This window comes from Thunnus maccoyii, chromosome 13 (assembly GCF_910596095.1).
Source record: "Thunnus maccoyii chromosome 13, fThuMac1.1, whole genome shotgun sequence".
NCBI classification, from domain to species: Eukaryota; Metazoa; Chordata; class Actinopteri; order Scombriformes; family Scombridae; genus Thunnus; species Thunnus maccoyii.
Window position 1 is genome coordinate 18,825,812 of NC_056545.1, and position 26,832 is coordinate 18,852,643.

A 26,832-nucleotide genomic window follows, 5' to 3' on the forward strand; every position below is an offset into this window, starting at 1 on the left:
GTTTTGATTTGAATCAGTTTTTGTAATGCACTTAACACCAGACCTATAATTTCACATATACGTTCTTGGCAGGGAAGACAAGAAATTGTCATAGGTTTCTATTTTTTTTTCTATTTCTTTCTTTCATTTTAAAAATCATGAAGAGTTTTGACATATTACGACATTATTCAAGATGTAAAAAGTTATCTACTTGTGAATTTAGGAATATTTGAAGGAATGACAAAATTCACAAAGGTTAATTAAAGCAACTATGTGTAGAATTTGAATATTTGTCTTTAGTGCCCCCAGTGGTTGGATCAAAAAAAGACACTGTGGCAGACAGCAACCACCGCACACTCACATACAAAAACACAAATTTTGTAGACAAAATTAATCAGGCTTTGGTTGGCAAAATTACTTTGAATCCTGATTATGAGGCAGAGAAGGTACCGGGGCAGAGAGCTGCTACACATTTTGTAAGATGGTGATGACATTCACACAGTGTGTGTAGTTCTCTCTCTCAGATACCCAAACCTTCATGAAGTTAATTTAGCTTAAATGTAAAAACAGCTTCTTTAAAAAAAAAAAAAATTAAACTAATTTTCTTTATAGAACTCAAAAACAGTGAAAAAATAAGTCCTGGTTTTAAGTGATTTTCTTTGTGATCTTTTTCATGTATTTATCTTTTGTGAGTGTCTAAACTGCATGATAAATAATTGTAACAAAAAATGCCATTGAAGTATAGGATAAGGGAAAGGAACACCTAATTAATCTTGAGAGATGTTCTTTTGATTACTGGCCAATCAATTTGGTTTTTCCAGTCCCACTAATATAGACAGTTAGACAGTTTGACACACCTCTGACACCAAAACAACCATCCAGTAACGGAAAAAACAATGAAGGACTTGGTGGACTTCTACTTTTAAAATAAAATAATACTTGTCAAAGTTGATATTTCATTAGACCCTGGGTATTTTTCGACCTTGACCCTATTTTCCCATTATTTTATGTCTAAGTGACTAATGCGGACACAAATTTCCTGTGTTTACTTTCATTGTCAGACACTTATAATAACAATCTGATTTATTTCTTATTATAAGTGTCTGACAACAAAAGTAAACACGGAATTTTTGTCCCCATTAGTCTCTTAGGCCCAAAATGATTGGAAAATAGGGTCCAGGTTGAAAAATACTGGAATTCTCCTTTAAAGAAATCTTTCAACATTTGGAGAAATATGCTTATTCACTTTGTTGCTGAGAGTTAGATGAGAAGATTGATATATCACTCTCATATCTGTGTGGTAATCATGAAGCAACCACCAACAGCTGGTTAGCTTAGCTTAGCATAAAGACTTGAAACGGGGAAAACATCTAGCCTGGCTCTGTTCAAAGGTTAAAAAATTTGCCTACAAGTGTTTTAATTAACAAATGATATCTTTACATTTAATCCTTACAAAAACTGAAGTGTAAAAATAGCAAGTTGTGGTTTTACAATGTGCTGTTGTGTGCTAGTCATGAGCAGTGATTTCTTATTTGAATGGATTAAACAAACAATGTAAAATGTGTTAATTAGTGACCTTTAGAGGTGTTGTCCCTCTGGACAGGGGCACGCTAGCTGTTTCCCCCTGCCTCTCGTCATTACGCTAAGCTAAGGTAGCTTTCTCCTGGCTGTAGTCTTATATTTCACAGACATGTGAGAGTGGTGTTGATCTATTCTCAACTCTCTGTAAGAAAGCAAATAAGCATTTCCCAAACTGTTGAACTATTCCATCTATAAATAAGGTGACTGACAGACTGATCAGTGTGGTAGCATGAGGAAAAGGTGAAAGGCTGGGATCACTATTGAGTTTGATCTATACTCATGATCTATTGATTCTAAATTTACTTAATGAGTAATTAACAGTGAGCTCTTAGCAGCTGCTATTAATTTTGAATTATTGCCTATCAAACTCCAGATACAGAAATCTAAAGACAATAAATCACATGCAACTGCCATATGTCACTTCACTACCACCAGAGTTAAAAAAAAAAAAAAAAAACTCAGTCCCACTCCTCCCCCACCCTGGCACTGCCCAGAGTCAGCTCTATAGGAGAAATTACAGGTTTCACTGTATTTAAATTGAAATGGCATCTATACATTCCATACTGTTAAGAAAGTGAAGGATTATTTATGAACGTACAAAGAGGGCTTTAGTGCTACAAATACCATGCGTCATGGTGACATTCAATAAACAGACATGTCCATTCATAAATAAGATAATACTTTCTCACTGGGTTGTTAACCAACCTGGGATAATAGCTTGATCCGATGTTATGCTTAAAGTCCAGAGCAGGTTGTGTGCGGGACCTTGCACCCAAAAGGCGAACAGCTGAGAACAAAGTGAGGGAACCCAAAAGAGAACAAACAGTCAAACAACGGGACTCACCGCAGGAAAGCAGACCCAGTCTCTCAACTCCCCTTTGAAGATCTCCATCATCTGTGCACAAGGGGTCTGCAGCTTTTTCCAGACACCACAAGAAAGACACACGGAGACAGGTACTGTACTGAATAGATAGAGGTGTTTGTGTTTACAGCAGGTACTTTAAAAAGAAAAAGTAGAGAAAGGCAAAGATTTCAAATTAATACACTAAAACTTGAAGTTACACACCTTTTAGATTAAACTGTCTGACAGTACATATGCTGCATTTACTGTCACAAGTAATATTAGCAGTCATGACATTGTCAATTAACATGAAGTTAAACATGTCTAAAAACACACAGTAGTGTCAGTGTGTAAAGTGATTTCTTTGTTCCTGACTTTTTTGGGAGGTGAGGTTCTCAACACAAACACAGGTCCTACAAGGCAGAAGAATTCAGTGTTTAGCACTGGGGTATCTAAGGAAAGGCCAATAAATATTTAAGTTAATAGGTTAAATTTGATTACAATGGCTGGGCCTTTGTATTATTTTGAAAATCTTAAAACATTTTGTGAGACTGGTTTTAGAAAAATTCTAGTAGGGACATTTTAAGAGTGTTTAGTTTTGTTTATTCAATATTCCGCTTCTACAGCCCCTCCACTCTCAAATGCCTCTGTGGTATTAAACCATACAAATCCAGCCTCTTAATTAGCCTGTGTGTGGCTGTGTGTGTGTGGATTTGTTTTAGTTATATTGTGGGGAGAAAAATCTATCACACAGTCACATTGTGGAGACTCACCTACCTGCACAGGGCCAAAAAAATCGGTCCCCTTAAGGTCAGTCATTTATTCCAGGACGTTTCAATACAAAGGTTAGGACAGGTCAGGTTTAGAAAAAATTGGTTAAAGCTACACTAATCAATACTTTTATATCATCACTGGATCAAATGACCACATGTAATGTGAAAGGAGTCACACATAGTGATTCCTTTCACACTGACAGACAGCTGTTTTCAGCTTAAAAGCCCCGATAAACCCTCTGTATGCTACATATCCTACACCAAAAGGCAGACAGATAAAGTTAGCAACTAGCTGGTGACTATAGTGGAGCAATTAGTAACTAAAGAGTCACATCTTTCCCTCAGGAGATGGTGAAGACCAAAACAGAGCAAAAAGTTGAGTGAATGATTTACTTATATTGTTCTGGTGGTCAGAAACACGACTTCAAATCAATGCTAATGTTGCTCCAAGTCTGTTGAACGTGTAAATAAGCAACTGCATGCTAACAGGATGTTAACCATAATAACTTAATTAGGTGATAGTATGTCAATGAGTTTGTTAGCTTGTTGTGCTGCCCCCAAGTGGCCAAAATATCAATTAAATCAACACAATGTCCCAATAAATGACAAGGCCTCAAAATACTGCTTTTCTGCTTTTGTTTCAAAGACGGGCCAACCGCATGCTCCATTTGTACAAACATGAGGAATGTTCAAGTCTGAAATGTGTTGTATATTTGTATATATTCATAAGAAACTTTCATTTTGTTGAATAAATAACCCCACTACAAGATATTCAATTTGTGAGTGTGCACAAGAATTAAATGACTTTAATACATCAGGAGCCTTTTGATCATGTTTTAAAAATGGTCTTGTTTCTGTTTTTATCTGTGACCTTCAGGGCACTGTCACTTTAACGTGGATGAAGCTAACCGTGATTAGACATGATTACAAAGCCATTTCAGAAATGACTTTCAGGCATCCCTGTCAGGTTTGGCTTTGTCTGTTTTACTGGGCTCTAGGTCTGTGCTCTCGGTAAACTGGCTGTAGATGCAAGCACCTGTGCTTGGTATGTGTGTTTCCTCTTTGTTTACACTTTGTTCAGGGGTGTGTATGTTTGTGTGTGTCCGCAGGGGAGAATATGAGCACTGGAAGATTTCGAGGTGGTGGCAGAGACAAGTGCAGGTAAGATCAGTATCCCTTACAGACCTCTTTCTCGTCCTCTTTGTCTTCTGGTTTTGCAAGAGTAAGAAGGAACAAGAGAGAGAAATTGGTGATGGAAGTAACTGTGAGAGAAATCACAGACTACAGGCAGAAAAAGGTGTATGCAGAGACACAGAAAGAGTCCAGAAAAAGAGAGTATAACCCTCCTGTTCAGCGTTTGAATTGCCCAACCTTCATAAGTAGCTTTGAGGTTGTTGGTCTGAGTCTTTGCAAGGCTATGTGATAAAACTTAAATAGTCTCCCATTCATCATTTCTTACTGGACCAGCGAACCCCCTCGGTTATCCACTTAACACTTCTTCTTGCTAAAGAATGTGCCCTAAGTCTCTGCATGTGACACTGTGACATGAAGTGGCAGGGCGAACTGGGGCAACTAAGATTAGCTTTTTTTTATTTTGTAAGGGGCATTTTCTTCTGTTTGGCTGTTTAGTTTAATTGGCCCATTTCCATCCCTCATTCTTTATAACGTCACCCACAGTTTTCTCAAAAAATGCAGTGCCATAAATTTGCTGAAGAAAATATTTATGTGTATTTATTCCATACACATCGGAATTTGTTTACTGTAACGTTAAAATTCAGGTTCTCTAAATTATAGAAGCAAGTCTGTAAAAGTGCAGCCTGGTCACCAGAATAAAATGTTGGCATTGTACATTTCTGCAAACCACAGAAACATTGAATATATACATTTCAACATGTGTAATACGTAGCATATTAACATTTCAACAAAACGTATCATATCTACATTTCTACAAAACGTAGCATATCAACATTTCCAAAATATGTATCATCTCAACATTTCTAAACTGACGTAGTTCACATGCGATCTATATGAGCTGACTTTCCTATTAGGAGGAGGAGGGGTCGGTGGATGGTTAGGAAGTTTCCTGGCAGTAAGTTGGAAATCAGCAGAGCACGGTTCGAGACCACCTCAAAACCAATGCCCACTTCCCGTTTCAACTGACAAAAGCGGATGTTTTTAGTGAGACATCAAGACATTTGCAGCCATTTTTATTTTATTTTTTATTTCATTTTAACCCAAACTATGATCTTTCCCTAACCCTAACCAAGTGGTCTTTGTGCCTAAACCTAACCAGACCTTAACCACAGCGTTGTCACACCATAAAACATCATTATTCAATTGATAGAAATGTTAATATGCTATGTTTGTAGAAATGTTGATATTATAAAAGTGTTAAGAGACAATTTATTCTACTGTTTCTACTGTTTCTAATTTAGCATTTTCCAATGCTGGCTACTTGTGTAACTAAACTTCTCATCTAAAGCTGAAACTATGACTCAGCTGCATTAATGGTTTTGAACTGTTTTGAACCACTTAAATATTAGGCAAAATGCGTCAGAGTGGCTGATTGCTTCATGTCTTGTGCACTTCCAAATCCATTATGTAATTGTCCACTATTAACTGTGCTGCAACACTTGTTAAAACGAATTATTTGAGCTTTCACTATTAAAAAAAAAGAATAGCTAAAACGTCTATGTCAGAGCTTACAAAACTGCATTTAACCCCCCCGACTTCTCTCTGGATTTACAAAGATAACCTTTCACCTATATGAGGAGAGAATGGATTGAGGCCGAAAGAAGCTAATGCTATTGTGCGCTGTTGTCCCCTCACTAATGCACGACTGTAATTGCAGGGTTACACGCATTGTTCAGTGAACTCTGCTGATAGAGAGAACACGCTGGTAGTAAACCTCTTAGGGATCTGAAGGGTTACCCAAGTCTTGCAACAATACTCACAATGATGGGGGGATCAGCCTCTACACCTCCTCTGCTACTCTCTGTAACTGCACACACTCACAGAAAAACACACACACATTCACATGCCTGTCTCCTGCCTGCGATTACACTTCAAATCTGACTCATTCTTGCCCACATTCCTGAGTCGACCCCACTGCTTTGTCAGTCGTTGCTCCATCGATGCATGACTACACAGGTCTCTGCCACAGAGAGGACTACACCAGCGCAGACGCACTTCAACCCAGGCTTTCGGGTTTATCATCCAGGCCAGTTTGGAGGAACTAAAACAGAAGCTGCCTGAAGCACATGTGGAGAGATTTGACTGACAAGTAATCACTTCTTGTTACTTCCACTGGCTTGAGCAGAGAGGAGGCCTCTCGCATCAAATGGCTGCAACAGAACCAACCAAAGTCTGAGGAGATCATTTCTTCCACTGGATTTTGCTTTTTTGTCCTTGCTGGACTTTTGATTTGAGTAATATTGTTATGCATATACAACCTTCTTGACCTTTAGGACATACAGGTAAAGAAGTTCACAGACATCAGAAAGACCTTTTTTTTAGTCTAAGCTCCAAAGATGGACCCCTTTACAGACAGTCCACGCCAGCGCTCAGACAGCATGAGCAGCTCGGCATCTCAGAGCTCGAGGTCCAAGATGCTCCTCCGTCAGCGTCTGTCTCAGCTGCTCACGTGCATAGAGGACATGAGCTCTGATGATGAAGCCAATGAAGAAGTGTCCCGCACACTGGATGAGGCGTTCCAGCTCTGTGGACGCTACGTTCCCACAGATGCATTCAGGTTGAATACACACATGCAAATATATACACACAAATACTCATTTATCAAGAACTCAAACTTATTTTACTTTCTTGCCTTCAGCTACACAGAGACAATGACTCATGTTGTGAAAGGTTAAATGTTGTTATGAAAACCTTTTCTGAATCATTTCTGAGTTTCTTCACAGTTTGACACTTCTTTCTTCAATTCTTCTGGTTTCCATTTAACCCTATAAGATTTTTTAAAAATGTGGACATTGAAAATGTAAATGTTATTAGCATGTTTTGAATTTTTACTTCTTTTTTTTTTTCTTCAAATTTCTGCAGACAAAAACAAGCTGGTGGATACCGTATTATGTATTATAAGACAAAGAAATAAAGTGGCTTGAAATTGACTAAGATTAAAATGTCTTTTCCAGTATTATTATTTTTAGTATTAGTATAGTTGCATTATATGCAAGTATAATTAAAATTTCAGCGCCAATGTTTTATATTGCTATAAAAAAGTGTCTAGTATAATTCAAACTTAAGGACAAATATAACTAATAGTGTCAATATCGTCTCACTTTAGTTCTTTAACACTTGTCTTTACTAAACACACTGACAGGCTGCACATAGTGACCTGGAATGTGGCCACAGCAGAGCCTCCTGAAGACGTCACCGCTTTGCTGCAACTAGATGTCCAGCCCCCCACAGACATCTATGTGATTGGGTGAGAAATAAAAAAATATGGAGAGTGAAATTACAAATTGGACTAAGTGATAAATTGATTTGGTGAGAAAAGAGGGTATAAACAGTATGTAAAATTGGAACAAAGCAGAGATGTAAGTGTGCTGTTTGTTATTGATTTGTGTTGGTGTGTGTCAGCCTGCAGGAGGTTAATGCTACCCCGGTGAGGTTCATCTCAGACCTGTTAGCAGAGGACTCCTGGAGCCATGTCTTCATGGACACACTGGCACCCAGAGGATTCGTCAAGGTGAGAGACGAAAAACAGAGCACGTGGGAAATAGTACAATGTGTACGGGAATAAATACAAGTTATATACTGTATACAGTATATAACTTGACTGTACCAGTCAAAAGGTTGGACACACCTTGCCATTCCCTTGAACAAGAAAGTATGTCCAAACTTTTGACTGCCGCTGTATATATGTGGGTATGTGGATGTGAAAACAGCTGGTATTAAATCATAGTGTCCAGAAGGCTCTAAAGAAAAGAAAATGATATAAAACCATGGAGCTACTTTTCTTAAAAATCCTCTTTTTAACATTGTTCACTTACATTTTGAGATATTTCTTTTCATTTGGTTGTATCTTTAATGCAATATATTTTTCTTTTAACTGTATATTTACACCTTCTGGTATAATACAAGATAACTATATAATATTACATATATGTAAATTGAAATACAATTAAAAAGAAAATATTTTTATTAAAAATAAAATAAAACCTTAACAAATCAAATCAAAAAAATGAAATCTCTCTCCATCTGTGTCTAGGTCACCTCCGTGAGGATGCAGGGTTTGCTGCTGTTGGTTTTTTCCAAACAAATTCACCTCCCCTACATCCGAAACATCCAGACCACCTACACTCGCACTGGCATCTTCGGCTACTGGGTAGGAAAATCATAATGGGAACACTGGTTAGAACCTTAAAGACAGCACGATAAAACTCTGCACACCAGGAATCCCATTGGCATTGGATGCTAACATGTTATGAAAGGCCTTTTGTGTTTGTTTAGTGGAATGTGCAACAGCTTTGACAGAGTGATCCCAAACAAAGAACACTCAGTGTTAAAACTAGTAAAGAGGTGCACTGGGGTAAAAAAGACAAATGGCATGACACATAATCTGAGTTACAGAAAAAAATAATCTTTTTGAATGATGACCAATCTTTTTTCACCTTGACAAAAAGGGGTTGATAATAGCTAAAAATGTTTTCAAGGTTTTTCAAGGTTTCTGCAGTAAAATCTGTATTTTTACTTATGAGGAGTTTGCATTCATTGTTCTTGAAACAGCATGACTCACACACACCAGCTGTGTGAGTATTTGGACATCCACCATCATATTTTATTTCACATTATGTTTATCTGTGTCAGGGGAATAAAGGAGGAGTGTCAGTGCGTTTTTCCTTCTACGGCCACATGGTGTGCTTCCTCAACTGCCACCTAGCAGCTCACATGAACTACGCTCTGCAGCGCGTTGATGAGTTTGAGTACATCCTGGAGGCACAAGACTTTGACATCTCTGACACCCCACAAGTCCGCGACCACAAGTCAGTAAACCTACACACACACACTCATATGCAGTGTGAAATATATGCACTGACGCTCCACCCCTCTCTCACAGGGTGGTGTTCTGTTTTGGCGACTTGAACTTCCGTATTGCGGACCATGGTTTGCATTTCCTGCGCTCGTCCATCAACAGTGGACGCCTGAATTTGCTGTGGGACAAAGACCAGGTGATGTGTCCAAACAAGCACATGCATACACACACATAATTTCACGCACATTTGCTAATATATTTGATATTATTCCTGCAGCTCATCATGATGAAGAAGAAGGAACCTTTCCTGCAGGAATTTGAGGAAGGGCCATTAAATTTTAAACCCACCTACAAGTTTGACCGTAACTCTGACACCTATGATACCAGGTAACACACGCACACACAAACAAATATATTACACTTTCAGATTTAGAGACTCAACTCATTTCCCAAACATGCACCCAAACTTCATCTGTGCTCTTGTTTCCATTTGCACAGCAATCCGAAGACATGGTTGGGTTTTAAGTAAGATGCATTCTATGTTTTTTGTGTTGCATGCCCCACATTCCCTTATTTCTATAGTCACCGCACAATCTATCCTTTTCCCCAAAGCTTCTGCCACCACATCTTTAGTTGAAACAACACACGTAACCCTTTAGACACTCTAAACATCATCTGGCAGACAAACAGGGAACTGAAGTTGGGAGTAGCTCTTTCTGTGAGTCCTATCTATTCCTGACACTAGTGCCATATATATGTCTCTCTTAGAAAGAGCATTGTGGCGTTGCCCCTAACCATGTACAGACCCCGACCCCTGCAGCGCTGCAGCACCACCCTCCTCTTCCTCCTCACCTCCCTCACCTGGGGGCTGCTCTCTGTCTGGTTGGGGGCCTGGTACAGGGAGCTAGACCCGCCAAGGTGGGTGTCTCCATAGATATGGCCTTTAGAAATAAGTGAGGGACACTTATGGAGTTATATCCTGTATATATAACCTACAATGACAAAATAACTGGAGACACATAATAACACCTTTCATTCATAGTGAAAAAGTATTAATAACATAGAACACACAACATAAAGAAAATAGTAATAAGAGATAAGATGAAAAAAGCCTACCTGAATAGAAAGGTTTTTAGGGTCTGTGCTGCCCTCAAATGGTTAGGAAGGCTGTTCCATGAGTGTGGTGCAGCAGAGCAAAAGGCTCGATCCCCCATGGTGCGGAGATTAAAACTGGGGGCCCGGAGGAGCACACTGTTGGCAGATCTGAGGGTGCGGGTGTGAGTAGCAGGACTTTGTAGTCAATCCTGAAATCGACAGGGAGCCAATGCAATGAAAACACAATTGGTGTTGTATGTTTGTGTTTTCGCACTCTCATCAGGATCCTGGCAGCGTTGTTCTGAATATACTGGAGCTTCTGGATGCTGCTGCCAGGGATACCTGTGAAGAGCGCATTGCAGTAGTCCAGTCTTGAGGAGATAAAGGCATGGACAAGTTTCTCTGCATCTGACAGGGTTATAGAGGGGCAGAGTTTAGAGATGTTTTTGAGATGATAGAAAGAGATTTCGTATAGTCTTATGTGGTCATCAAAAGTCAGCTGAGGGTCAAACCTAACACCTACATTAGTGACTCATTAGATTCATTAGACCTGAGACAACTCCCTCCTGCACCCAGTGCCCCATTGTTTGTTCTAGCATAATGTATATGTAGTGAATGTGCATATACATAAGCTGTAATACCATGTCAAATGATATTGTCCACACCTGTGAGCACTGTGTGTCCCTGACATGCATCATTTCTCCACAGCATGCCTCACTGTAGGTATAGAACTGCATGTGCCTGTGTGCGTGTGTGTGGTTTGTGTTCTTTAACTGCATCGTTTCCAATATGTTTACATAAGAATCGCAAAGAAATGTGGCATAAAAGGTAAGTATTAGAAACAGAGCGTTCTACTCAATTCTTAAGAAGATACCAACACTTGTTTTTTCTTTGCTCAGTGGTAAGAAGAGGAAGCCGGCCTGGACAGATCGGATCCTCTGGCGTATCAAACCCAAAATCCTGCCATCAGAAGATGATGATGAGAAGGCATCAACTTCTACTGATGATGGACAGGATGATGAGTACCCAATCCTTGTCAGCCAGGATAAATACACCAGTGACATGAGCTACGGAGTCAGTGACCACAAGCCCGTCATCGGTACCTTCAGTGTGGAGGTGAGAGCAGAGTCGCTGCCGGACTCTAGGACTTTCTATGTTGTACTTCCCAGGTGTTAATCAACAAATATAAGTGTGCATTTTTCCTCCCAATAATACATGTGTTTTTTTCTTCCTAATGTCTTTCTCACAGCTGAGGAAGTGCTTTGACACACCATTGGTGCACGTGTCTCCTCTGGGTGTATGGAGCGCTGATCAGGATGCACTTCTTACCTACACCGTCCAAGAGGACTTCATGTCCTCTACATGGGACTGGATTGGCTTGTATAAGGTACTGTGATAGACGTAGAGGGCAGAAAAAACAAAGGTAAAACAATAAAATACAAGACAGATTTGAACTCATGGGGTTGTTGTCCTGCAGGTGGGATTTAAGAGTGCATCCGACTATGAAAGCTTTGTTTGGGTTAGAGAGAACGAGCTGCCAGAGACAAATGAAGTCATACAGGTAAAGTGCAAGTTAGGTATTTGTTTCATGTTTGGAAACTATTTTAAATTACAGATGCTATATGAACGCATGCTTCATTTATATGTATGTGTATGTGTGTTGGATCCAGATATCTGTGGATAAGGATGGGATCCCTCTGCTAGGTGGACAGTATGTTTTGGGTTACTACAGTACAAACATGCAAAGCATCATCGGCATCAGCGCTAGCTTCCAGGTGAGTGCACCTCCATTGAATCTGTAGTTTACATATTATATTTAACATAATTTTGTGGGGATATGATGACTGTTGAATCACTGTTAACACAACTACTACATAGGACATGACCTAAATAATTAAATACTTATATTATAATCTTGATTCTCTGGTTACATTTGACTGTCATGATCAGACATTTACTGAACTGTCATGAGCAACAAATTAGATTATTTCCCTAAAACTCCTCATGCAAAGCAATGTGGGTCTTTGTTTCAATCTTGCAGATCCTGGAGTCAAAGCGTGCTGTCATGGAAGGCCTTGTTCCCGACAGAGTCAACGGGCTCAACAAATAAGCTCACATACACTCCAGTGCCACCTCTTGTCCTACTTTCAAATTCACATAGAATTCATTCAGACTGTAAAATGACCCAAGAGCCGATCCATCATCTACTGCATGAGTTGACTCAGTCGGGACAATAGTGGCATCACATGGACTGGAAACCTCAATTTGTTGTTTCCAAGTTTGCCTTCAAGGAGTTCACTTTATGTCAGATTCACTCTTTATAGAACAGTTTCTCTACGCTGTAATGAGTAGCCGACCAGCTTATCTGCAGGCCTTTTAAGTCAGTCAGAGTGATGTGAAAGCAAATAGAGGAAAAAAAATGCCAAACTACGCAGGTGCTTTAAAAAAAAAAGTGCAAAAAGAGTGGACATGACAACTGCAGGTCAATATGCTCCTGGGTTAAATAGTTTTTGAAAATAGATTTTTATTTTTTGATTTGGTCTACATTAGTGCCAGTGCAGATGGTTGTACGATAAGTATGAAAAAGATTTGCCAATCAAAGAGGACATAGTATGTTGATGCACGCTGCTTTACTTCATCTGTACTGTCTTAATACAGAGAGATGCATCTAATAATCAAGTTTTGATCCTTATTCCTATGGATTGTTTATACCAATTATTGTACCCATGTCCCTGAGAGTGGAATGATAAAGATACAAGAACAACTTTAAATATAAGAACATATAATGTTAGATGTGGATGTCGATGTGGACCTCTACTCTGAAGTGTTTTGCTTTATAAATAAGTATGTAATGTATATGTGATAATGTAAGTCTAACATGTATCATGAGAGCCTCTACGGCAGTGAATAGAATCACAATAAGATTATATTTTGAATTTATATGGATGGATATAAAGATTTGAAGTAATTATTTATCTCTTAAAAGGTGCAGTGTGTAGAATTTATATTCAGTTTGTTGCAATCTGCAACATCACCACTAGAGGCCACTAAATCTTACACACTGGTCCTTTAACTTCTTACCTGTAGGCCCTCAACATTAGCGTTATACGGGATGCCTCTTCTATTCCAATGTAAACCTGATGATTGTTGTCAAAGAAAAAAAAATTGCTGTGTGTGCATGTTATACTTAAAATGTGTACATTTCATTGACCGATTGATAGCGTGAATACTGCAATAGAACCCAATCAGCATGTAGGATGTGTATTGAGATGTGTGTGTTTTTGTGGTAATTAAATATTTGATGTACAGGAAGTGCTGGAAATGCCTTTCAGGTTCATCTGTGATCCCAGTGACTTATTTTGTTCAAGCAGGACTTCTGTCTGATTAAAATGTGTTAAAACCACAAACATGTTTGAGGCCAAATTAAAACTGAGAATGAGCAACTGACTGTGAAAGTTTGTTGACATATTATATAAGATATATTACTTTGTTATTGTACTCATGAAATAATACAACATGTTTTCACCTCTAAGCTTAATGATGGTGATAATAATCACTAAGAAAGTGAAATTCTTTATAGTTCAGGCCTGCAGCCTGTAACTGAGCATTTCACATTACAATAAACAAAAGTCATATTATAGCTTTCATTGCTACTAAACAACACAAGCAATTGAACTAATAACAAATGTTTCACTAATGACAGCTGTGATTTGAGGTTAGTATATGGTTTTCAGAGTAACCTCTAATTAAATGAAACAGTTTGGTTGTTTTCTCTTTCACTTTCAATCTATTTACTAATTGCAGAGGTAACTTGTATTCAGAAGTGTTGAGAACACGGATAAGAAGTCATCTGGTCACTTATGGGAAACAAATTAATCTATCACGACCAGTCATCCACTCACAAGATATTAACCATTTTATCTCACCATCTATTATGCTAAACTTGGAAACACTTTGGGAAAAGCTTCAGGAAAAAAGGATGGATGGTGTAGTGACTAAGAAAAGGGTGGACATGCAACACAAAAAATGTTCATATGGGAAGTGACAGGCAGGTATGGATTTTGTCCAAACAATAAATTATTGTGATGATGATGGTGGTAAACAATAATAATAATAATAAGAAGAAGAAGAAGAAGAAGAAGAAGAAGAAGAAGAAGAAGAAGAAGAAGAAGAAGAAGAAGAATTTATATTAAATTGTCTTCAATTTAAATTTGTCAGTCGAGTTTTATACACTACATCTTTTGAAGATTTTAAGTTGCTAAAATTAAAATCTTCAAAAGATGTGCTGTGATTTAAATGTCAGGGTTTGCAGTACAGCTTGAATTCGTTCTGAAAAGCATTAAAATTGTCGGAGTTGTCATGAATTTAATTTCTCTTGACATACCTGAAAGTTGACATGGAAATATAGCGCAGAAAACATACAAGTGGAAATGCAATAAAATTGAAGATGGACACATTTCGACGGTTCCTTTCCGCACTTGACGCTCCCATGATTCATTGCGACAGTCCGTCTATGGACTTGACAACTACAACTACTGCCTGTAGGAGCATCTTTCCTTTAAAGGATCTTGGGTATTATACACGTGGGGAGCTTTAATACATCGCCTCCTCGCTGAAGGTAAAGTTTTAGCATATTTACGTGCTAATACTATGTCACATGAACTCGGACAGAAGCGTGTAAACTATTGACGGTTATCTTACAGTTCTGTGACTGTTGCTTAAAGAAATCTGGTGCCTGAAATGATCCGCTGGCTAACAGCAGGCTAGCTGAGCTAGCTTTAGAGGTTGACACAGGCTAGCTAACAGTAAACGGATAGACAGTTAATGTGACCACGACTAATTCTAAATATTTTGAACAACATTGATGAACATGGCTTTGTTGTGGTGCTCTCTGTCTTGTTTTCCAGGTTAACGTTAGTTATTAATAAGGGACAGTCTGGCAGGTAGCTAGCTAGCTACGAATGTAGCTTTCAAGAACAGAAAACTGAAAATCGACAAGACCTGATAGTGAACTATATTCACTTTCATGGTATAGACTCCAAAAATATTTAATACATTATCTATCTACTTTTCACTGTGCTATTATGGACTGAATGTGTTCTTTCAGCAAAAATGAGCCTCATGTTTTGAGAGAGATCTTCTCTCAAACACTAAGAGGAAACTTATTTCATCATTAACTTATTTATTTGTGTAAATAAGTACTACATATGTGTTTACACTTCCATCTAAAGATATCTTTTTTTCAGTCTTGGACCTGAAGCAAACTGAGGATGACGAGTGAGGACGTGGAGCGGCTGTTGATCCAGTTTCAGGACGAGCATGGGGAGGTTCTGGGTTCACCTTTTGATGTGCCTCTTGACATCACCCCGGACAAACTGCAGCTGGTCTGCAATGCACTGCTGCAGAAGGTAACCAGCTGGCATTATGCAACATAAAAGAACAATTTCAATTGTCATAAAGTTGTACACATCTGCACATGAAGCCATTTCAGCCTTAAATGTTTAGCCAAGCTTTGTCCACGTCTACAATGTTCACATTTAAATTAAAATGTGTGTCTCAATGTTTCGTATTGTTGTATTGTACCAGTGAGGCTGTTTAAACTTGGTTTTAAAATGTGTTTCTCCATGGTGTCCAGCTGACTACTTGTGTTCAGATTTCATCACTGCCTACATCCCTTCCTCCAAAGGGTCCAAGGGCCCCGTGCATAGTTATCATATCAGTCTTTCACCAGACAAGCTCAAGATTTGTTTCGCACAGGCTAGCTAAGAAAACAAAAATGTTTCAAGAACGAATATACATGTATAGGTTGTTCCAACTGTTGAGATTGGCCGAAAAAAGTCACACACGTCATGTTGGCACACTGTCACCGAAACAATCACCATGTCCTTCACTGATGATGTATTTTCCTGTTTCGTCTTTGTCAGGGACGCATCAGAACACATTAGTGTTGACACTACATAAGATATTTTGTCAAATGCGTCCCAGAACACCCCGGCAAGTGGTTTGAGTGATCAGATCACAGTGCATGTTGGTGGTCATTTACACTTGTATGTAACACCATCCACTTGTGATCTGATGACTCAAGACGCATCTTAAAACCAAGTGTAAACAAGGTCTGTGACTATGATTATTACTGTATGTGTTAACAGTTTAAATTGGGCTACAATGGCAGTATCACTTGATGCGGTTTTGAACACATTTCTCCTTGTTATGTAACATTGTTCAAATAATTAAATGCAGAATTATTTTTTCCCAAATGTATAAATACTGTTCTTCATAAATTCAAAAGCGATGCATCAGTTTCTGTTTTAACCTTTCTTGGGTACATTCATTAAGTCATACTCAGCTGAAATTTTAAAATCCAGTGAATATATCCTGTTCTCTTTGTTATCCGCTGTAGGAGGAGCCAGTGCCGCTGGCATTTTTTGTGCGTGGAGAGGCAGAGGTGGTGTCCAGTCTGGGCCCTTGTGTGAAAGCTCTTGGGGTTGAAACAGAGCAAGTCCTGCCAGTGGTGTACCAGCCACAGGCCGTGTTCAGGGTTCGGGCTGTTGCTCGCTGTACCAGCACGCTGCAGGGACACACAGAAGCTGTCATCTCAACTTCTTTCAGTCCCACTGGCAAGTGAGTAACTCTGATACAGAACATTTCTTTGTCTGTTTGTCATGGGGAAGGCTGTCTTGCACTCAGTTTTATCCAAGAGTCCAGTGTTTCCCATTCATTTATTTGTGGCGGCCCGCCACAAATTGATTTTCTATTTTTGAAGCTGCACACCCCATTCCCACGCTCTCTCTCTCTCTCTCTCTGATATACTCCCAAATTGATGCACCTGCACTGTGACTCATTCTCCCCCTGTTGCACACAAACAGCTTCCTCTGAGCTCACTCTCTCTGAGCTTTTACCCTGCAGTCACATAACGCCATCTACACCTGAGAGGCACATTCGCATTATCACTACTTAAAAACTTAAACACTTAAAGATCAATTGTGAGCTTATAAACAAGGGACTTCATGGTGCATTCAGGTGCACCTCATAAACTCAGAAATCTATACTCGAATGGCCACAAAGGTTGTTTTAAAATGGGAAAGTTTCTATTTTTTTCTTAATTTCCTTTGTTGAAATACATACATCTGTCTTACTTTCTTGTTCTTTCACTACAGCATTTTTTAATAATCACAGAGCAAAAGAAAAACCAGTTTCCAATCTTCAAAATTCCATAAAATAATCTAATCAAATTGTTAGCAGCAGTTGTTATCAGCAAACCCCAGCATATTACTTACAGAGCATAGCACGGTCAGGCTTCTGCATATGTGGCTGATGTACTTTACCCTCACTCTCTTAGGTCAAATAAACTAAATTTACTGTCTGTCCCAAGCACCCACCTCAAGACCCATGGTGATTGAGCTTTTGAGGCCGTAGCACCTAAACTGTGGAATGCTCTGCCTGCACCCTTACGGTCCACTGAGTCTGTGGATTCTTTTAAAAGGCAGCTAAAGACAGCTAACATATCTGTTTAGATGAGCGTTTGGGTTACCTGTATGCACCAGGTCTGCATTTTATGGATTTATTGTGTATTTTTATTGTGTATTTTAGTTTTGTACTTTTTAAACATGTAGCTCGGGTGGTCACTTCATCTTCTGTGTTTTCTCTCTTATATGTTGTATAATGCGCTTTACAAATAAAATTTACTTACTTACTTAGTGTGTAGGATTTAGTGGCATCTAACAGTGAGGTTCGCTATGTAGATATAAAGGGCTCATTCTAAGTTAACAAAATCACAACGAGTCTTTATTTTCAAGTGATTACACACTAATTAAAACATAGTTATGAATGTTCCATTTCTGCCAAGTCCACTAGATGCCACTAAATTCTACACACTGTACCTCTGAGAAGTAGTAGAACTTGTAGTTGTTTGTTAATTTATGTTGTTTGTTAATTTGGTTGTCTTTGTTTGTTTTCAGATATTTAGCCAGCGGTTCAGGTGATACCACAGTACGGTTTTGGGACTTGGCGACTGAGACGCCTCACCACACTGCCAGAGGTATAAAGTCACTTGTAGGGCAGCGTTATCTTGTATGCATAGAGATACAAATGATAGAGTAATGGAGCTGAATTCTGCTTTATTTAAGGACACACACACTGGGTACTGAGCATCGCCTGGTCACCTGATGGCAAGAAGCTGGCGTCAGGGTGCAAGAACAGTCAGGTGAGGCTCCAAACACACGTCTGATCTCTCTGTATTTTTAAGATGCATCCTGTTTATTTGATGTATTTATTCCTTGTGGTGTTTCTGTAGATCTGTCTGTGGGATCCAGTGACGGGCGCACAGATAGGAAAGACTTTGACAGGACACACCAAGTGGATCACTTGGCTCTGCTGGGAACCTCTGCATCTGTGAGCACTCATTTCATCACTTTCTATAAATTGCTGCTCATTATTTTACTGCTTTAATAAAATACCATGAATGAGAGATTGCATTGAGTTACAGAAGCTAGTGGAACAGAAGCTGAGTCTTCAGCTTTCTATAAATGTATACTTGATTTGGAATTGGGACACTGTTTTACACATTCTGTGCTGATTATAGTTTCTCTGATCTCTCTTCCTTTCAGTAACCCAGAGTGTCGGTACTTAGCCAGCAGCTCAAAGGACGGCTCAATACGAATTTGGGACACTGTGTTGGGACGCTGTGAGAAGATCCTGACTGGACACACTCAGTCTGTCACCTGTGTGAAGTGGGGAGGAGATGGACTTCTCTACACTTCTTCTCAGGACAGGACGGTCAAAGTGTGGAGAGCCAAAGACGTAAGTGTGTGTATATGTGTGGCAGAGACGCAGACAGAATGAGGCGAATGAGTGGGAGGAGACATTCATGTGTTTTTATTTCTATCTTTGTGTATAGGGTGTCCAGTGCAGAACTCTGCAGGGTCATGCCCACTGGGTGAACACCCTGGCTCTCAGCACAGACTACGTCCTGCGCACTGGAGCTTTTGAACCTGCAACTGCCACCATCAACCCCCAGGACCTCACCGGATCACGTAAGGATCATCTACCTCTCTTTTAGGTTGAAATGCTAGAAACAAATATGCTATTCACACAAACACATTTGCTATTCTATGAGGAAAAAAAGGCTTGCTGGTGTAGATGTTTGCAAGAGGATGATTTCATGTAACAAGCGTTTCTTCTGTCACTCAGTGGAAGAGCTGAAGGAGAAAGCTTTGCAGAGATATAATAAAGTTAGGGTAAGTAATGTCTATTGTGATCTGTTTAGGTCTTTATCTCTCTTGGACACTTCCATGTATCAGTGCTCATACAGTCTTCTATTCTCATTCTGCAGGGTTCAGCCCCAGAGCGCCTGGTATCTGGCTCGGATGACTTCACCCTGTTCTTATGGAACCCTGCAGAAGACAAGAAGCCTTTGGCCAGGATGACTGGCCACAGCGCACTCGTCAATGAAGTGCTCTTCTCCCCAGACACCAGACTCCTCGCCTCTGCCTCATTCGATAAGTCAATTAAAATCTGGGATGGACGCACTGGAAAGTAAGAGAGGCTTGCACCCTTGAGAGCCTGTACTTGTGTGTAACACTGCTGTTGTCCAGGTGGTGGTGCTGTAAGCCAAAGATATGTGTCTGTCACTGTGTAATTATGTCTCTGCCTGCTTGTCCGCCTGCCCACAGGTACTTAATATCCCTGCGTGGCCATGTGGCATCTGTGTATCAAGTGGCATGGTCAGCAGACAGCCGGCTGCTGGTCAGTGGCAGCAGCGACAGCACGCTAAAAGTCTGGGACATCAAGACTGGAAAGCTTAATATGGACCTACCTGGCCACGCTGATGAGGTGAAGGTCATAGGATTCATGACAAGTGCTGCTTCCTGGTTGTTGTTGTTGTATTGACTTTTGTTTTTTTTCCTAATTGCTTCGTTTCTGATTTCTGCAGGTTTTTGCAGTGGACTGGAGTCCTGATGGACAAAGAGTAGCCAGTGGTGGGAAAGACAAATGTCTTAGAATGTGAGTGAGATGCCAAACAGCCATTTTTGATTGTTTTGTCAGTTTTACAGAAAAGTTAAAGGACTAGTGTGTAAGATTTAGTGGCATCTGATGGAATGGACTTTTCAGAAATGGGATATAATATTCATAAATATGTTTTAATTAGTGTATAAGCCCATGAAAATAAGAATCGTTGTGTTTTCATTACCTTAGAATGAGCCTTTTATATCTACATAGGAAGTGGGCCCCCTTCCACGGAGGCCGCCATGTTGTACCACCATGTTTCTGCAGTAGCCCAAATGGAAAAAAACAATCACTGGCTCTAGAGAGGGCTTTGCATGTTTTTTGCGAGTTTCGCAGCTACCGTAGGCTCTTCTACACACTTGGAAGGGGAGGACAAGGGGGGGAACTATTCAGTTGGTTGCAATCTGCAACCTCACCACTAGATGCCACTAAATCTTACACACTGGTCCCTTAAATACCAGTGTTTCTTCACACCTAACCCTTCGGCGCCTTGTGTTTTATATTTCCAGATGGAGAAGATAGTCACACCTCTGTTCCCGCTCCTAACTTTTGATTTCACATGTACCGTTCCACCCATTCCTCTACTGTCAAGAAGCCCGACAACAGGAGTACGGTGGCAAGAATCTACCTAATCCCCCATTTGGCTCTATTACACTGTCTGTCAACATTGGCATTGTGTCAAAGAACTCTTGTATAGTCATGAGGGCAAATGACCTTTGCGGGTTTGAAACCCATGTGGTAATTTTACAGACGTAACACTGTGAAGGTGTTAAGCTGAATGGAAATGTAAAATGACAGAGTTTATAATCATCAAGACATCAATCCACTGAGATCACTGCAAGTACAAGCTAAACTGTAATATGTAATTCAGTATTAGCATCTCCAGTTAGCATCTCATGTGAATACTGAAAGGGTTGCTGTTCATGTAAGCATTGATTTGTCTACTTAAGGGGCCATGACATGCTTCTAAAATCGTATTAAAGCCTTATTATGGTGCCACGCCCATATGTACAGGCCACAAACAAGGTTATGTATTTTTAAAAGTATACATAACCAAATGTAAATTCTAAAGAGGTAAAGGGAGATGCAGGCATTCAAATTATAAAAAAAAGATTAAAAGAGGATTTAACATCAGGATACCAAATGTTTTTTTCATGTTTTTTTCAACAGCATGTGTGTCCCCCTCCATTACCTTAAGCCTTACTACTACATGAACTATGTAGGTGACAGGTGGAGCGGCGAGGCAACAGGTGGGAGAGCTAATGCTTTCCTCTGCGATGTTAATGCCGATGGCGCTCGCCCTGCTCCCTCAGCCTTTAATCTCCTCTGTCCTGCGGTCAGCAAAGCCTCAACCTGCTGATTTTTCTGGTGCTGCGGTGAAGCCAAGTGTCACCAACTCTCTGATTCTCATCCCACTATGGGGAAAAATCAGGTGTACGACTCCAGTTGAAATAACGTGTTTTATCTTCTGTATTCTTCTAGATTTGTGAATATTTAATATGAATAAACATTTATTAGACTATATCATAGGTAGATCACTGTTCACTTTCTTTATATGATGTTTTAACACAGATTCACAGTCAACCAGATCAAGTTTGTTGATGACAGGTTTATTGAAACCATGTTATGTACCATGTTAGAGGTTTCTACATCTGATCATGTAAATCATACTTGAAGCACAATATTTTTTCCAACATCATACCAACATACTTCAGCTTTTCGTCTAACACAAATGAATCCTTCAGTCTACCCAACAAGTTCTTCTGAAGTGTGAGTAATCACACCGGTTTGTTGTATGATCCCTTGTTAATGAAAAGCAGCAAAGCTTAAACACATAAATATTCTGTACAGTAAAAATGTGCTGTAATTAATGGAAACAACATGGTTGAGACATATAGATTAAACAATACTCTGTTGCTCTTTAAAATGTAATAAAGTTTTGCTAGCATCAGGGACGTTACATTGAAGATTGTACTGAAGTAGTTTGGCAAAGAGGAATTAAAGGCTTCTGTGGAGCAACTAAGTCAATCAAAACCAAACTTTGCTTAGATACCAGTCACTTGTTTTTATTAGTGAGCCTCTTACATACTGTATCTACGTCCCTCTTTAGTTCAACATCTGCATATGTAAACAATATCAGACAAGAATGAGTGCATTCGAAAGTAGCTAATTAACAATTAGCATACAAAAAGCTTGTGAAGCAGGTTAGCTTGAGGTAAACTTAAAGAATATTAAAGTGACATAATGTTTGACTAGAAAAGAGTCTGTCTGACGAATGACTCGACATGCACAAGAAAACCACTGAAGGCTCAGTTGCCTTTAAGTCATATGGCCTACATGGACATGTTTACATGTTGTGATCTCATGTGGAGTAGAAGCAAATTCACTTTTAAATCTCAGGCTGGAGCATTACAGGTCAAATATTCCCAAATAATTCACTTGCAGCTGTAGAGAACTGAACCAAAAGCTTTTCCACAGTTGAAAATGTTGTCATGTATTCACTAAATTCTAGTAAGAAACTGACTCTTACGTCCTGCGTTTTAAGACTGCACATGACGATTGTGCTACATATGAAACAGTTTCCTTCAATATGTGCTTTATGGTTTCTTGTATCAGGTTAACACTCTGACACAATCTGCAGGAGAGGTACTCCGGTGACTCCAGACCAGTTTGTGTTTGTCCTCAACAAGCCTGCAAGCCGCTGTCGGTGTGTAACAAGATAGATGCCACATCGAGATTCACGCAGCCATACGTTGTTGACAGCCGCGGCCATAAAAAAAGCACAATGAACAGTAATCTAAAGTTCATCACCAAGACACAGCGAGGACATACTGCCGATGTTTTAGCGCAAATGACACCACGAGCACGGTCAAGGAAGCGATTACAACACCTAGATGTGTTGAAGTAATGCACAGACATTTTAAAGTACTGCAGCGAGCACGGTTGTGTCCAGTAGCATCTCTGTTCTTCGCTTAGTATAGTAAGTACTCAGTGAATCAAAAGACACATTTATGGTTTCAGTACAAAGTGATCACTCTACCACATGTACAGTAGCAATTGTCATAGAAAGCTAAAACATTATGTAATATTCCTTTTTGAATGATCTCAAGTTTGTTTTTTCCGCCTTTTCCTTCCACCTTTAATTCTAACCTTTGGTTAATCATACTGGCTTGTGTTTCTTCTTTAAATATACTCATGTTCCTGGTTATAGACTCACAAAAACAAAACTAGTTTGGTCAGGCGTACAGAATAACACATTACATACTAGATATGTGTTTTCCTTTTCGGTAAAATAAAATGATCCATCTTTATTTCTAAGTCTAGAGAGGAGAAATGTAAAACTGGGCTGTTTTGTGCAACAAGCCACTCTCCTTCCCTTATTATCACTGTTTTCAGGTTAAGTCCTGCAAATCATTTGTGTAACAAAGCGGAAACTGGTCTACATGAAGTCATCTGCTGAGGGCGATGCAGAGAGCTATTAATGAGAATAGAGGTGTTCAGTTGTGCGTAGCATGAGGCACTGGTCTGTGCTTCCCTCTGGACCTCTGCCACTGTCTGTCTCTACTGAGTCTTCCACACATTGTTGAGTAGTTTGACCACCTCCTCGTAGATGACGAAGACTATGGCCACGTCCAAGCAAACGCGGCCAAGCCTGGGAACTGTCCCTTTGTAGAACCTGTAGGCAGGCAGGATGAGACGAGGTAAGTCTGCAGTAGTGTCACAAACAACCACACAGCAAGTGTCAGCAGTGTACGGGGTTTACTCACGCCTGTGGTCCTTCGTGCTTCAAGATCTGGAAGGCACAGTCCACTGTGTTTTTGTAACGGTGAGCCTCCAAACCCTACAAAAAGCAGAGTGTGTGTTTAAGAAATGGCAAACCTAGATGACAGTTATGAAATCATCAGAGGGCGTGTCTCCTACCTGCATCCTGGTCTTCACCACATCCAGAGGCGTATTTCCAAAAACGCTGGCCGCTCCTGCTGTCGCGCCAAACATTGCCGTGACGATCGGGTGCATTTCTTTTCTGGGATCATCACCTTAGGAGGACAAATCAAAAATTTGGATTCATGTCAAATGCATGACAGAATGGAAGGAAAGAGGAGGAAAATGCATCAATGCTTAGACTCAAAAACAGCTGCTTAAGAAGCGGAAATAAAGATGGAAAAAAATGTCCAAAAAAAAAAGGAAGGTGAACTAGATTTTGCTTCAAGGCCTGAAGGGTTTCTTTCTCACCTTTGTACCAGTTGCGCAGCATGTTCATCACATAGAACCTGATGGCCTGATTGGTTCCTTGTTTAAGCACAGTTGCAGTTAGACCTTGATATGTCCCCCTGACACCTAAATGAGTCAGATTATGTGTCATTATAGCGCACAAACCACACACCATTCCCAAAACATTTACATTTTATGCATTAAACTGACATTATTGTTACATCATTGTCTGTGTGTAATATTAAGGTGAGGGGAAGTTGATGTATGCTGCTTTCTTACCCTGTTCTCTGATAATCTCACTGACTCCATGAAAGAAGCCTCTGTAGCGAGGTCTGAGGGAACACTGGTCATGGATCATCTTCACCTGGAAGATAAGGGAGGAACCAATTCATTCAATCACAAATGGAAACATGTGAAAAGACATGTGTAACAGCATCCAGCTCCACCGACCTTCAGTGTTTCCATGGGGCAGACGACCAGGATGGCCTCTGCTATGCCTGCTCCTAAACCACACAAGAGGCTCCGCGTGTTGTCCAGCCGACCCGTGGCGTCCCGCATGGGGTTGCTGAGCATCTCAAACGTGCCAAATCTATGAGGAACAATGAGAAGAGTAATAAGGGCCGAACCCGAAGCGACAAAGAGAAAACATCTGGAATCTAACAGTAGATGTAAGCACTTAACTGCCCAAATTTTTCATGCTTGAACTACAGTATCCAGAAATGGATACTGTAAAAGTGAGTTCAAGTTTACAATCTTACGATCTGCAAAACAGATCAGCAGGAACCAAAAGGATGAGAGAGGCAAAAGTGTGTTTTTTTAATGCCAGCTCCACTCTGTTCTATAAATTCATAACCTGTGTATGTTCATAAAAACTATAGCATGTCATGTGTGCATCTTCACCTCACTGCAGCCTTGGGTATTGATCCATAGAGCAGGGAGCTGAGACCTCGATACAACCCTCTGAGCCCGTGATCCTGCACGGTCAGTTTCACACAGTCACCTGCACAGACACACGCGCACAAAGCATCCAGTAGTGAGTAATCTGCCAGTGGATTGGTGCACATACCTGCAGTCAGACAGCTTGTCATACATGCCCCAGTGACCTACCGATCCCTCTGTATCGTGGTGGGTTTGCTCTCTCATCTAGCTGCAGTTGGGTCTTGACATATTCTGTAGGAAAGGTGATACAGATCTCTATTCCTCCTGCAATGCCACCTGAATGAGGAAGAGGGAAAAGGAGAGATTTGTTGACTCACTGTGCAGAATTGTTCCTGAATGTTCTGAGATCAGGAAGAACTTGCCAGCATTTCCCTTTTCCAACATAAAAGGTCCATAAAGGTGGATTCGCTGCAGAGTGGTGCTGATGCTAGATCATTCCTAGTGTGAATTAATGAAATGCTAATGTGAAGTGATTACACAGCAGCAACGCCTGGATTGAGCTGGAAAGAATGACCGAATTAGCCTCTATCTAATACGCAGCAGCATATTTTCACCATCTTTATTTTTAAATGAATCCAAATGCATAGAGCGTAAATACAGAAAATGCTAAATAAATGCAACTACATGATGCAACTGCTGTAGCATCACTGCTGGCTGAGTGCGTTTTGACCCAGTTCTGCATGGGCAGCCTCCATAGGCGACAGATTGAGATTAGGATGTGCACAAAGCAATAGGCGGCTATGGGAGGGAAAATCTACTGGATGAGTATCCGCGTTGCGAAATGAACCTGCAAGGATGGCCTTTCCAGGATGCGTGATTTTCCTCCCTCCGATCGCCGCAGCGGCCAGGTTTCTTCTCGCCGCGTACAACCGCTGGTGGGCCGGCAGGGAGCCCAGCCCCGCCGCGACGGCAGCGGCGGCCAGACGCTGCGATGGAGGCTGCGGATGGAGGGCTGAGCTCGGGCATCCTCGCCTGACACCGCCGCTCTCGCACGGCCCTTCACACACCGAAAACGGCTTCAGCAGCGAGGACATGTTGGGCTGGTTACAGTGAAAATCCCTCGCTGTGCTGCTGGTCCAACTATCAGACAATGTCAGCCAACAACAACACAGGCAGAACGGCGCACCAATGTGGAAGCAAAGTCGGGAACATCAATATTCAAATAGCGGTCAGGTGATGGGGCAGGCCATTGGCTCACTGTGCTGCCTAATGCCATTATTCAATCACGTGAGTTTGTACGACTTTTGGCGACCAATGACAAAGAGGATGCTGTTTTATTGATGTGTCAAGCTAATTTCTAGTCTAACTGTGATAATCCTCAACAGTGACCAACACTATTACTGTAACCAAGGAGTAAGATTTCACTCTCATTTTTTTCTTTAAAATTAACATATTTTCTTTTGTTCATTGTCTCG

General features: G+C 40.3%; 3 protein-coding genes across 4 annotated transcripts; 2 read left to right on the forward strand and 1 right to left on the reverse strand.

The window, feature by feature from the left end:
- Positions 1–4,100: 4,100 nt before the first annotated feature.
- inpp5kb (inositol polyphosphate-5-phosphatase Kb) lies at positions 4,101–13,649 on the forward strand. The gene is made up of 13 exons (XM_042431583.1): positions 4,101–4,141; positions 4,284–4,335; positions 7,511–7,615; positions 7,771–7,879; positions 8,402–8,518; positions 9,001–9,176; positions 9,251–9,362; positions 9,444–9,553; positions 11,161–11,377; positions 11,511–11,648; positions 11,739–11,822; positions 11,932–12,036; positions 12,303–13,649. The coding sequence occupies exons 2-13, from the start codon at positions 4,292–4,294 to the stop codon at positions 12,369–12,371; spliced, it is 1,386 nt and encodes a 461-aa protein (XP_042287517.1). The 5' UTR covers positions 4,101–4,141; positions 4,284–4,291; the 3' UTR covers positions 12,372–13,649.
- Positions 13,650–14,771: 1,122 nt separating this feature from the next.
- nle1 (notchless homolog 1 (Drosophila)) lies at positions 14,772–21,396 on the forward strand. 2 transcript variants are annotated; one of them, XM_042431958.1, is made up of 13 exons: positions 14,772–14,879; positions 15,508–15,669; positions 16,662–16,882; positions 18,220–18,299; positions 18,388–18,464; positions 18,555–18,652; positions 18,868–19,060; positions 19,158–19,293; positions 19,451–19,497; positions 19,593–19,795; positions 19,933–20,092; positions 20,193–20,263; positions 20,776–21,396. In XM_042431958.1, the coding sequence occupies exons 2-13, from the start codon at positions 15,532–15,534 to the stop codon at positions 20,786–20,788; spliced, it is 1,437 nt and encodes a 478-aa protein (XP_042287892.1). In that variant the 5' UTR covers positions 14,772–14,879; positions 15,508–15,531; the 3' UTR covers positions 20,789–21,396. The 2 variants fall into 2 exon arrangements, with proteins under 2 accessions (XP_042287892.1, XP_042287894.1); XM_042431960.1 differs by lacking the exon at positions 14,772–14,879 and adding an exon at positions 14,915–15,290.
- A 461-nt stretch (positions 21,397–21,857) lies between these two features.
- slc25a1a (solute carrier family 25 member 1a) lies at positions 21,858–26,611 on the reverse strand. The gene is made up of 9 exons (XM_042431961.1): positions 26,205–26,611; positions 25,586–25,693; positions 25,379–25,478; positions 24,929–25,067; positions 24,758–24,842; positions 24,500–24,604; positions 24,188–24,303; positions 24,034–24,107; positions 21,858–23,942 (listed from the first exon to the last, which is right to left on the reverse strand). The coding sequence occupies exons 1-9, from the start codon at positions 26,449–26,451 to the stop codon at positions 23,828–23,830; spliced, it is 1,089 nt and encodes a 362-aa protein (XP_042287895.1). The 5' UTR covers positions 26,452–26,611; the 3' UTR covers positions 21,858–23,827.
- Positions 26,612–26,832: the final 221 nt, after the last annotated feature.

What these genes read in the sequence shown, in the direction of transcription:
- slc25a1a (XM_042431961.1), bottom strand. Translation starts at nt 26,451, where the DNA reads ATGTCCTCGCTGCTGAAGCCGTTTTCGGTGTGTGAAGGGCCGTGCGAG. An exon ending in TGAGATTATCAGAGAACAGG is followed by an intron (nt 24,605 to 24,757) that starts GTAAGAAAGCAG and finishes TGACTCATTTAG; the next exon opens with GTGTCAGGGGGACATATCAA. An exon ending in TGGTGAAGACCAGGATGCAG is followed by an intron (nt 24,108 to 24,187) that starts GTAGGAGACACG and finishes TGCTTTTTGTAG; the next exon opens with GGTTTGGAGGCTCACCGTTA.
- inpp5kb (XM_042431583.1), top strand. Translation starts at nt 4,292, where the DNA reads ATGAGCACTGGAAGATTTCGAGGTGGTGGCAGAGACAAGTGCAG. An exon ending in ACAGACATCTATGTGATTGG is followed by an intron (nt 7,616 to 7,770) that starts GTGAGAAATAAA and finishes GGTGTGTGTCAG; the next exon opens with CCTGCAGGAGGTTAATGCTA. An exon ending in ACTGGATTGGCTTGTATAAG is followed by an intron (nt 11,649 to 11,738) that starts GTACTGTGATAG and finishes GTTGTCCTGCAG; the next exon opens with GTGGGATTTAAGAGTGCATC.
- nle1 (XM_042431958.1), top strand. Translation starts at nt 15,532, where the DNA reads ATGACGAGTGAGGACGTGGAGCGGCTGTTGATCCAGTTTCAGGACGAG. An exon ending in GCAATGCACTGCTGCAGAAG is followed by an intron (nt 15,670 to 16,661) that starts GTAACCAGCTGG and finishes TATCCGCTGTAG; the next exon opens with GAGGAGCCAGTGCCGCTGGC. An exon ending in TGCTGGGAACCTCTGCATCT is followed by an intron (nt 18,653 to 18,867) that starts GTGAGCACTCAT and finishes TCTTCCTTTCAG; the next exon opens with TAACCCAGAGTGTCGGTACT.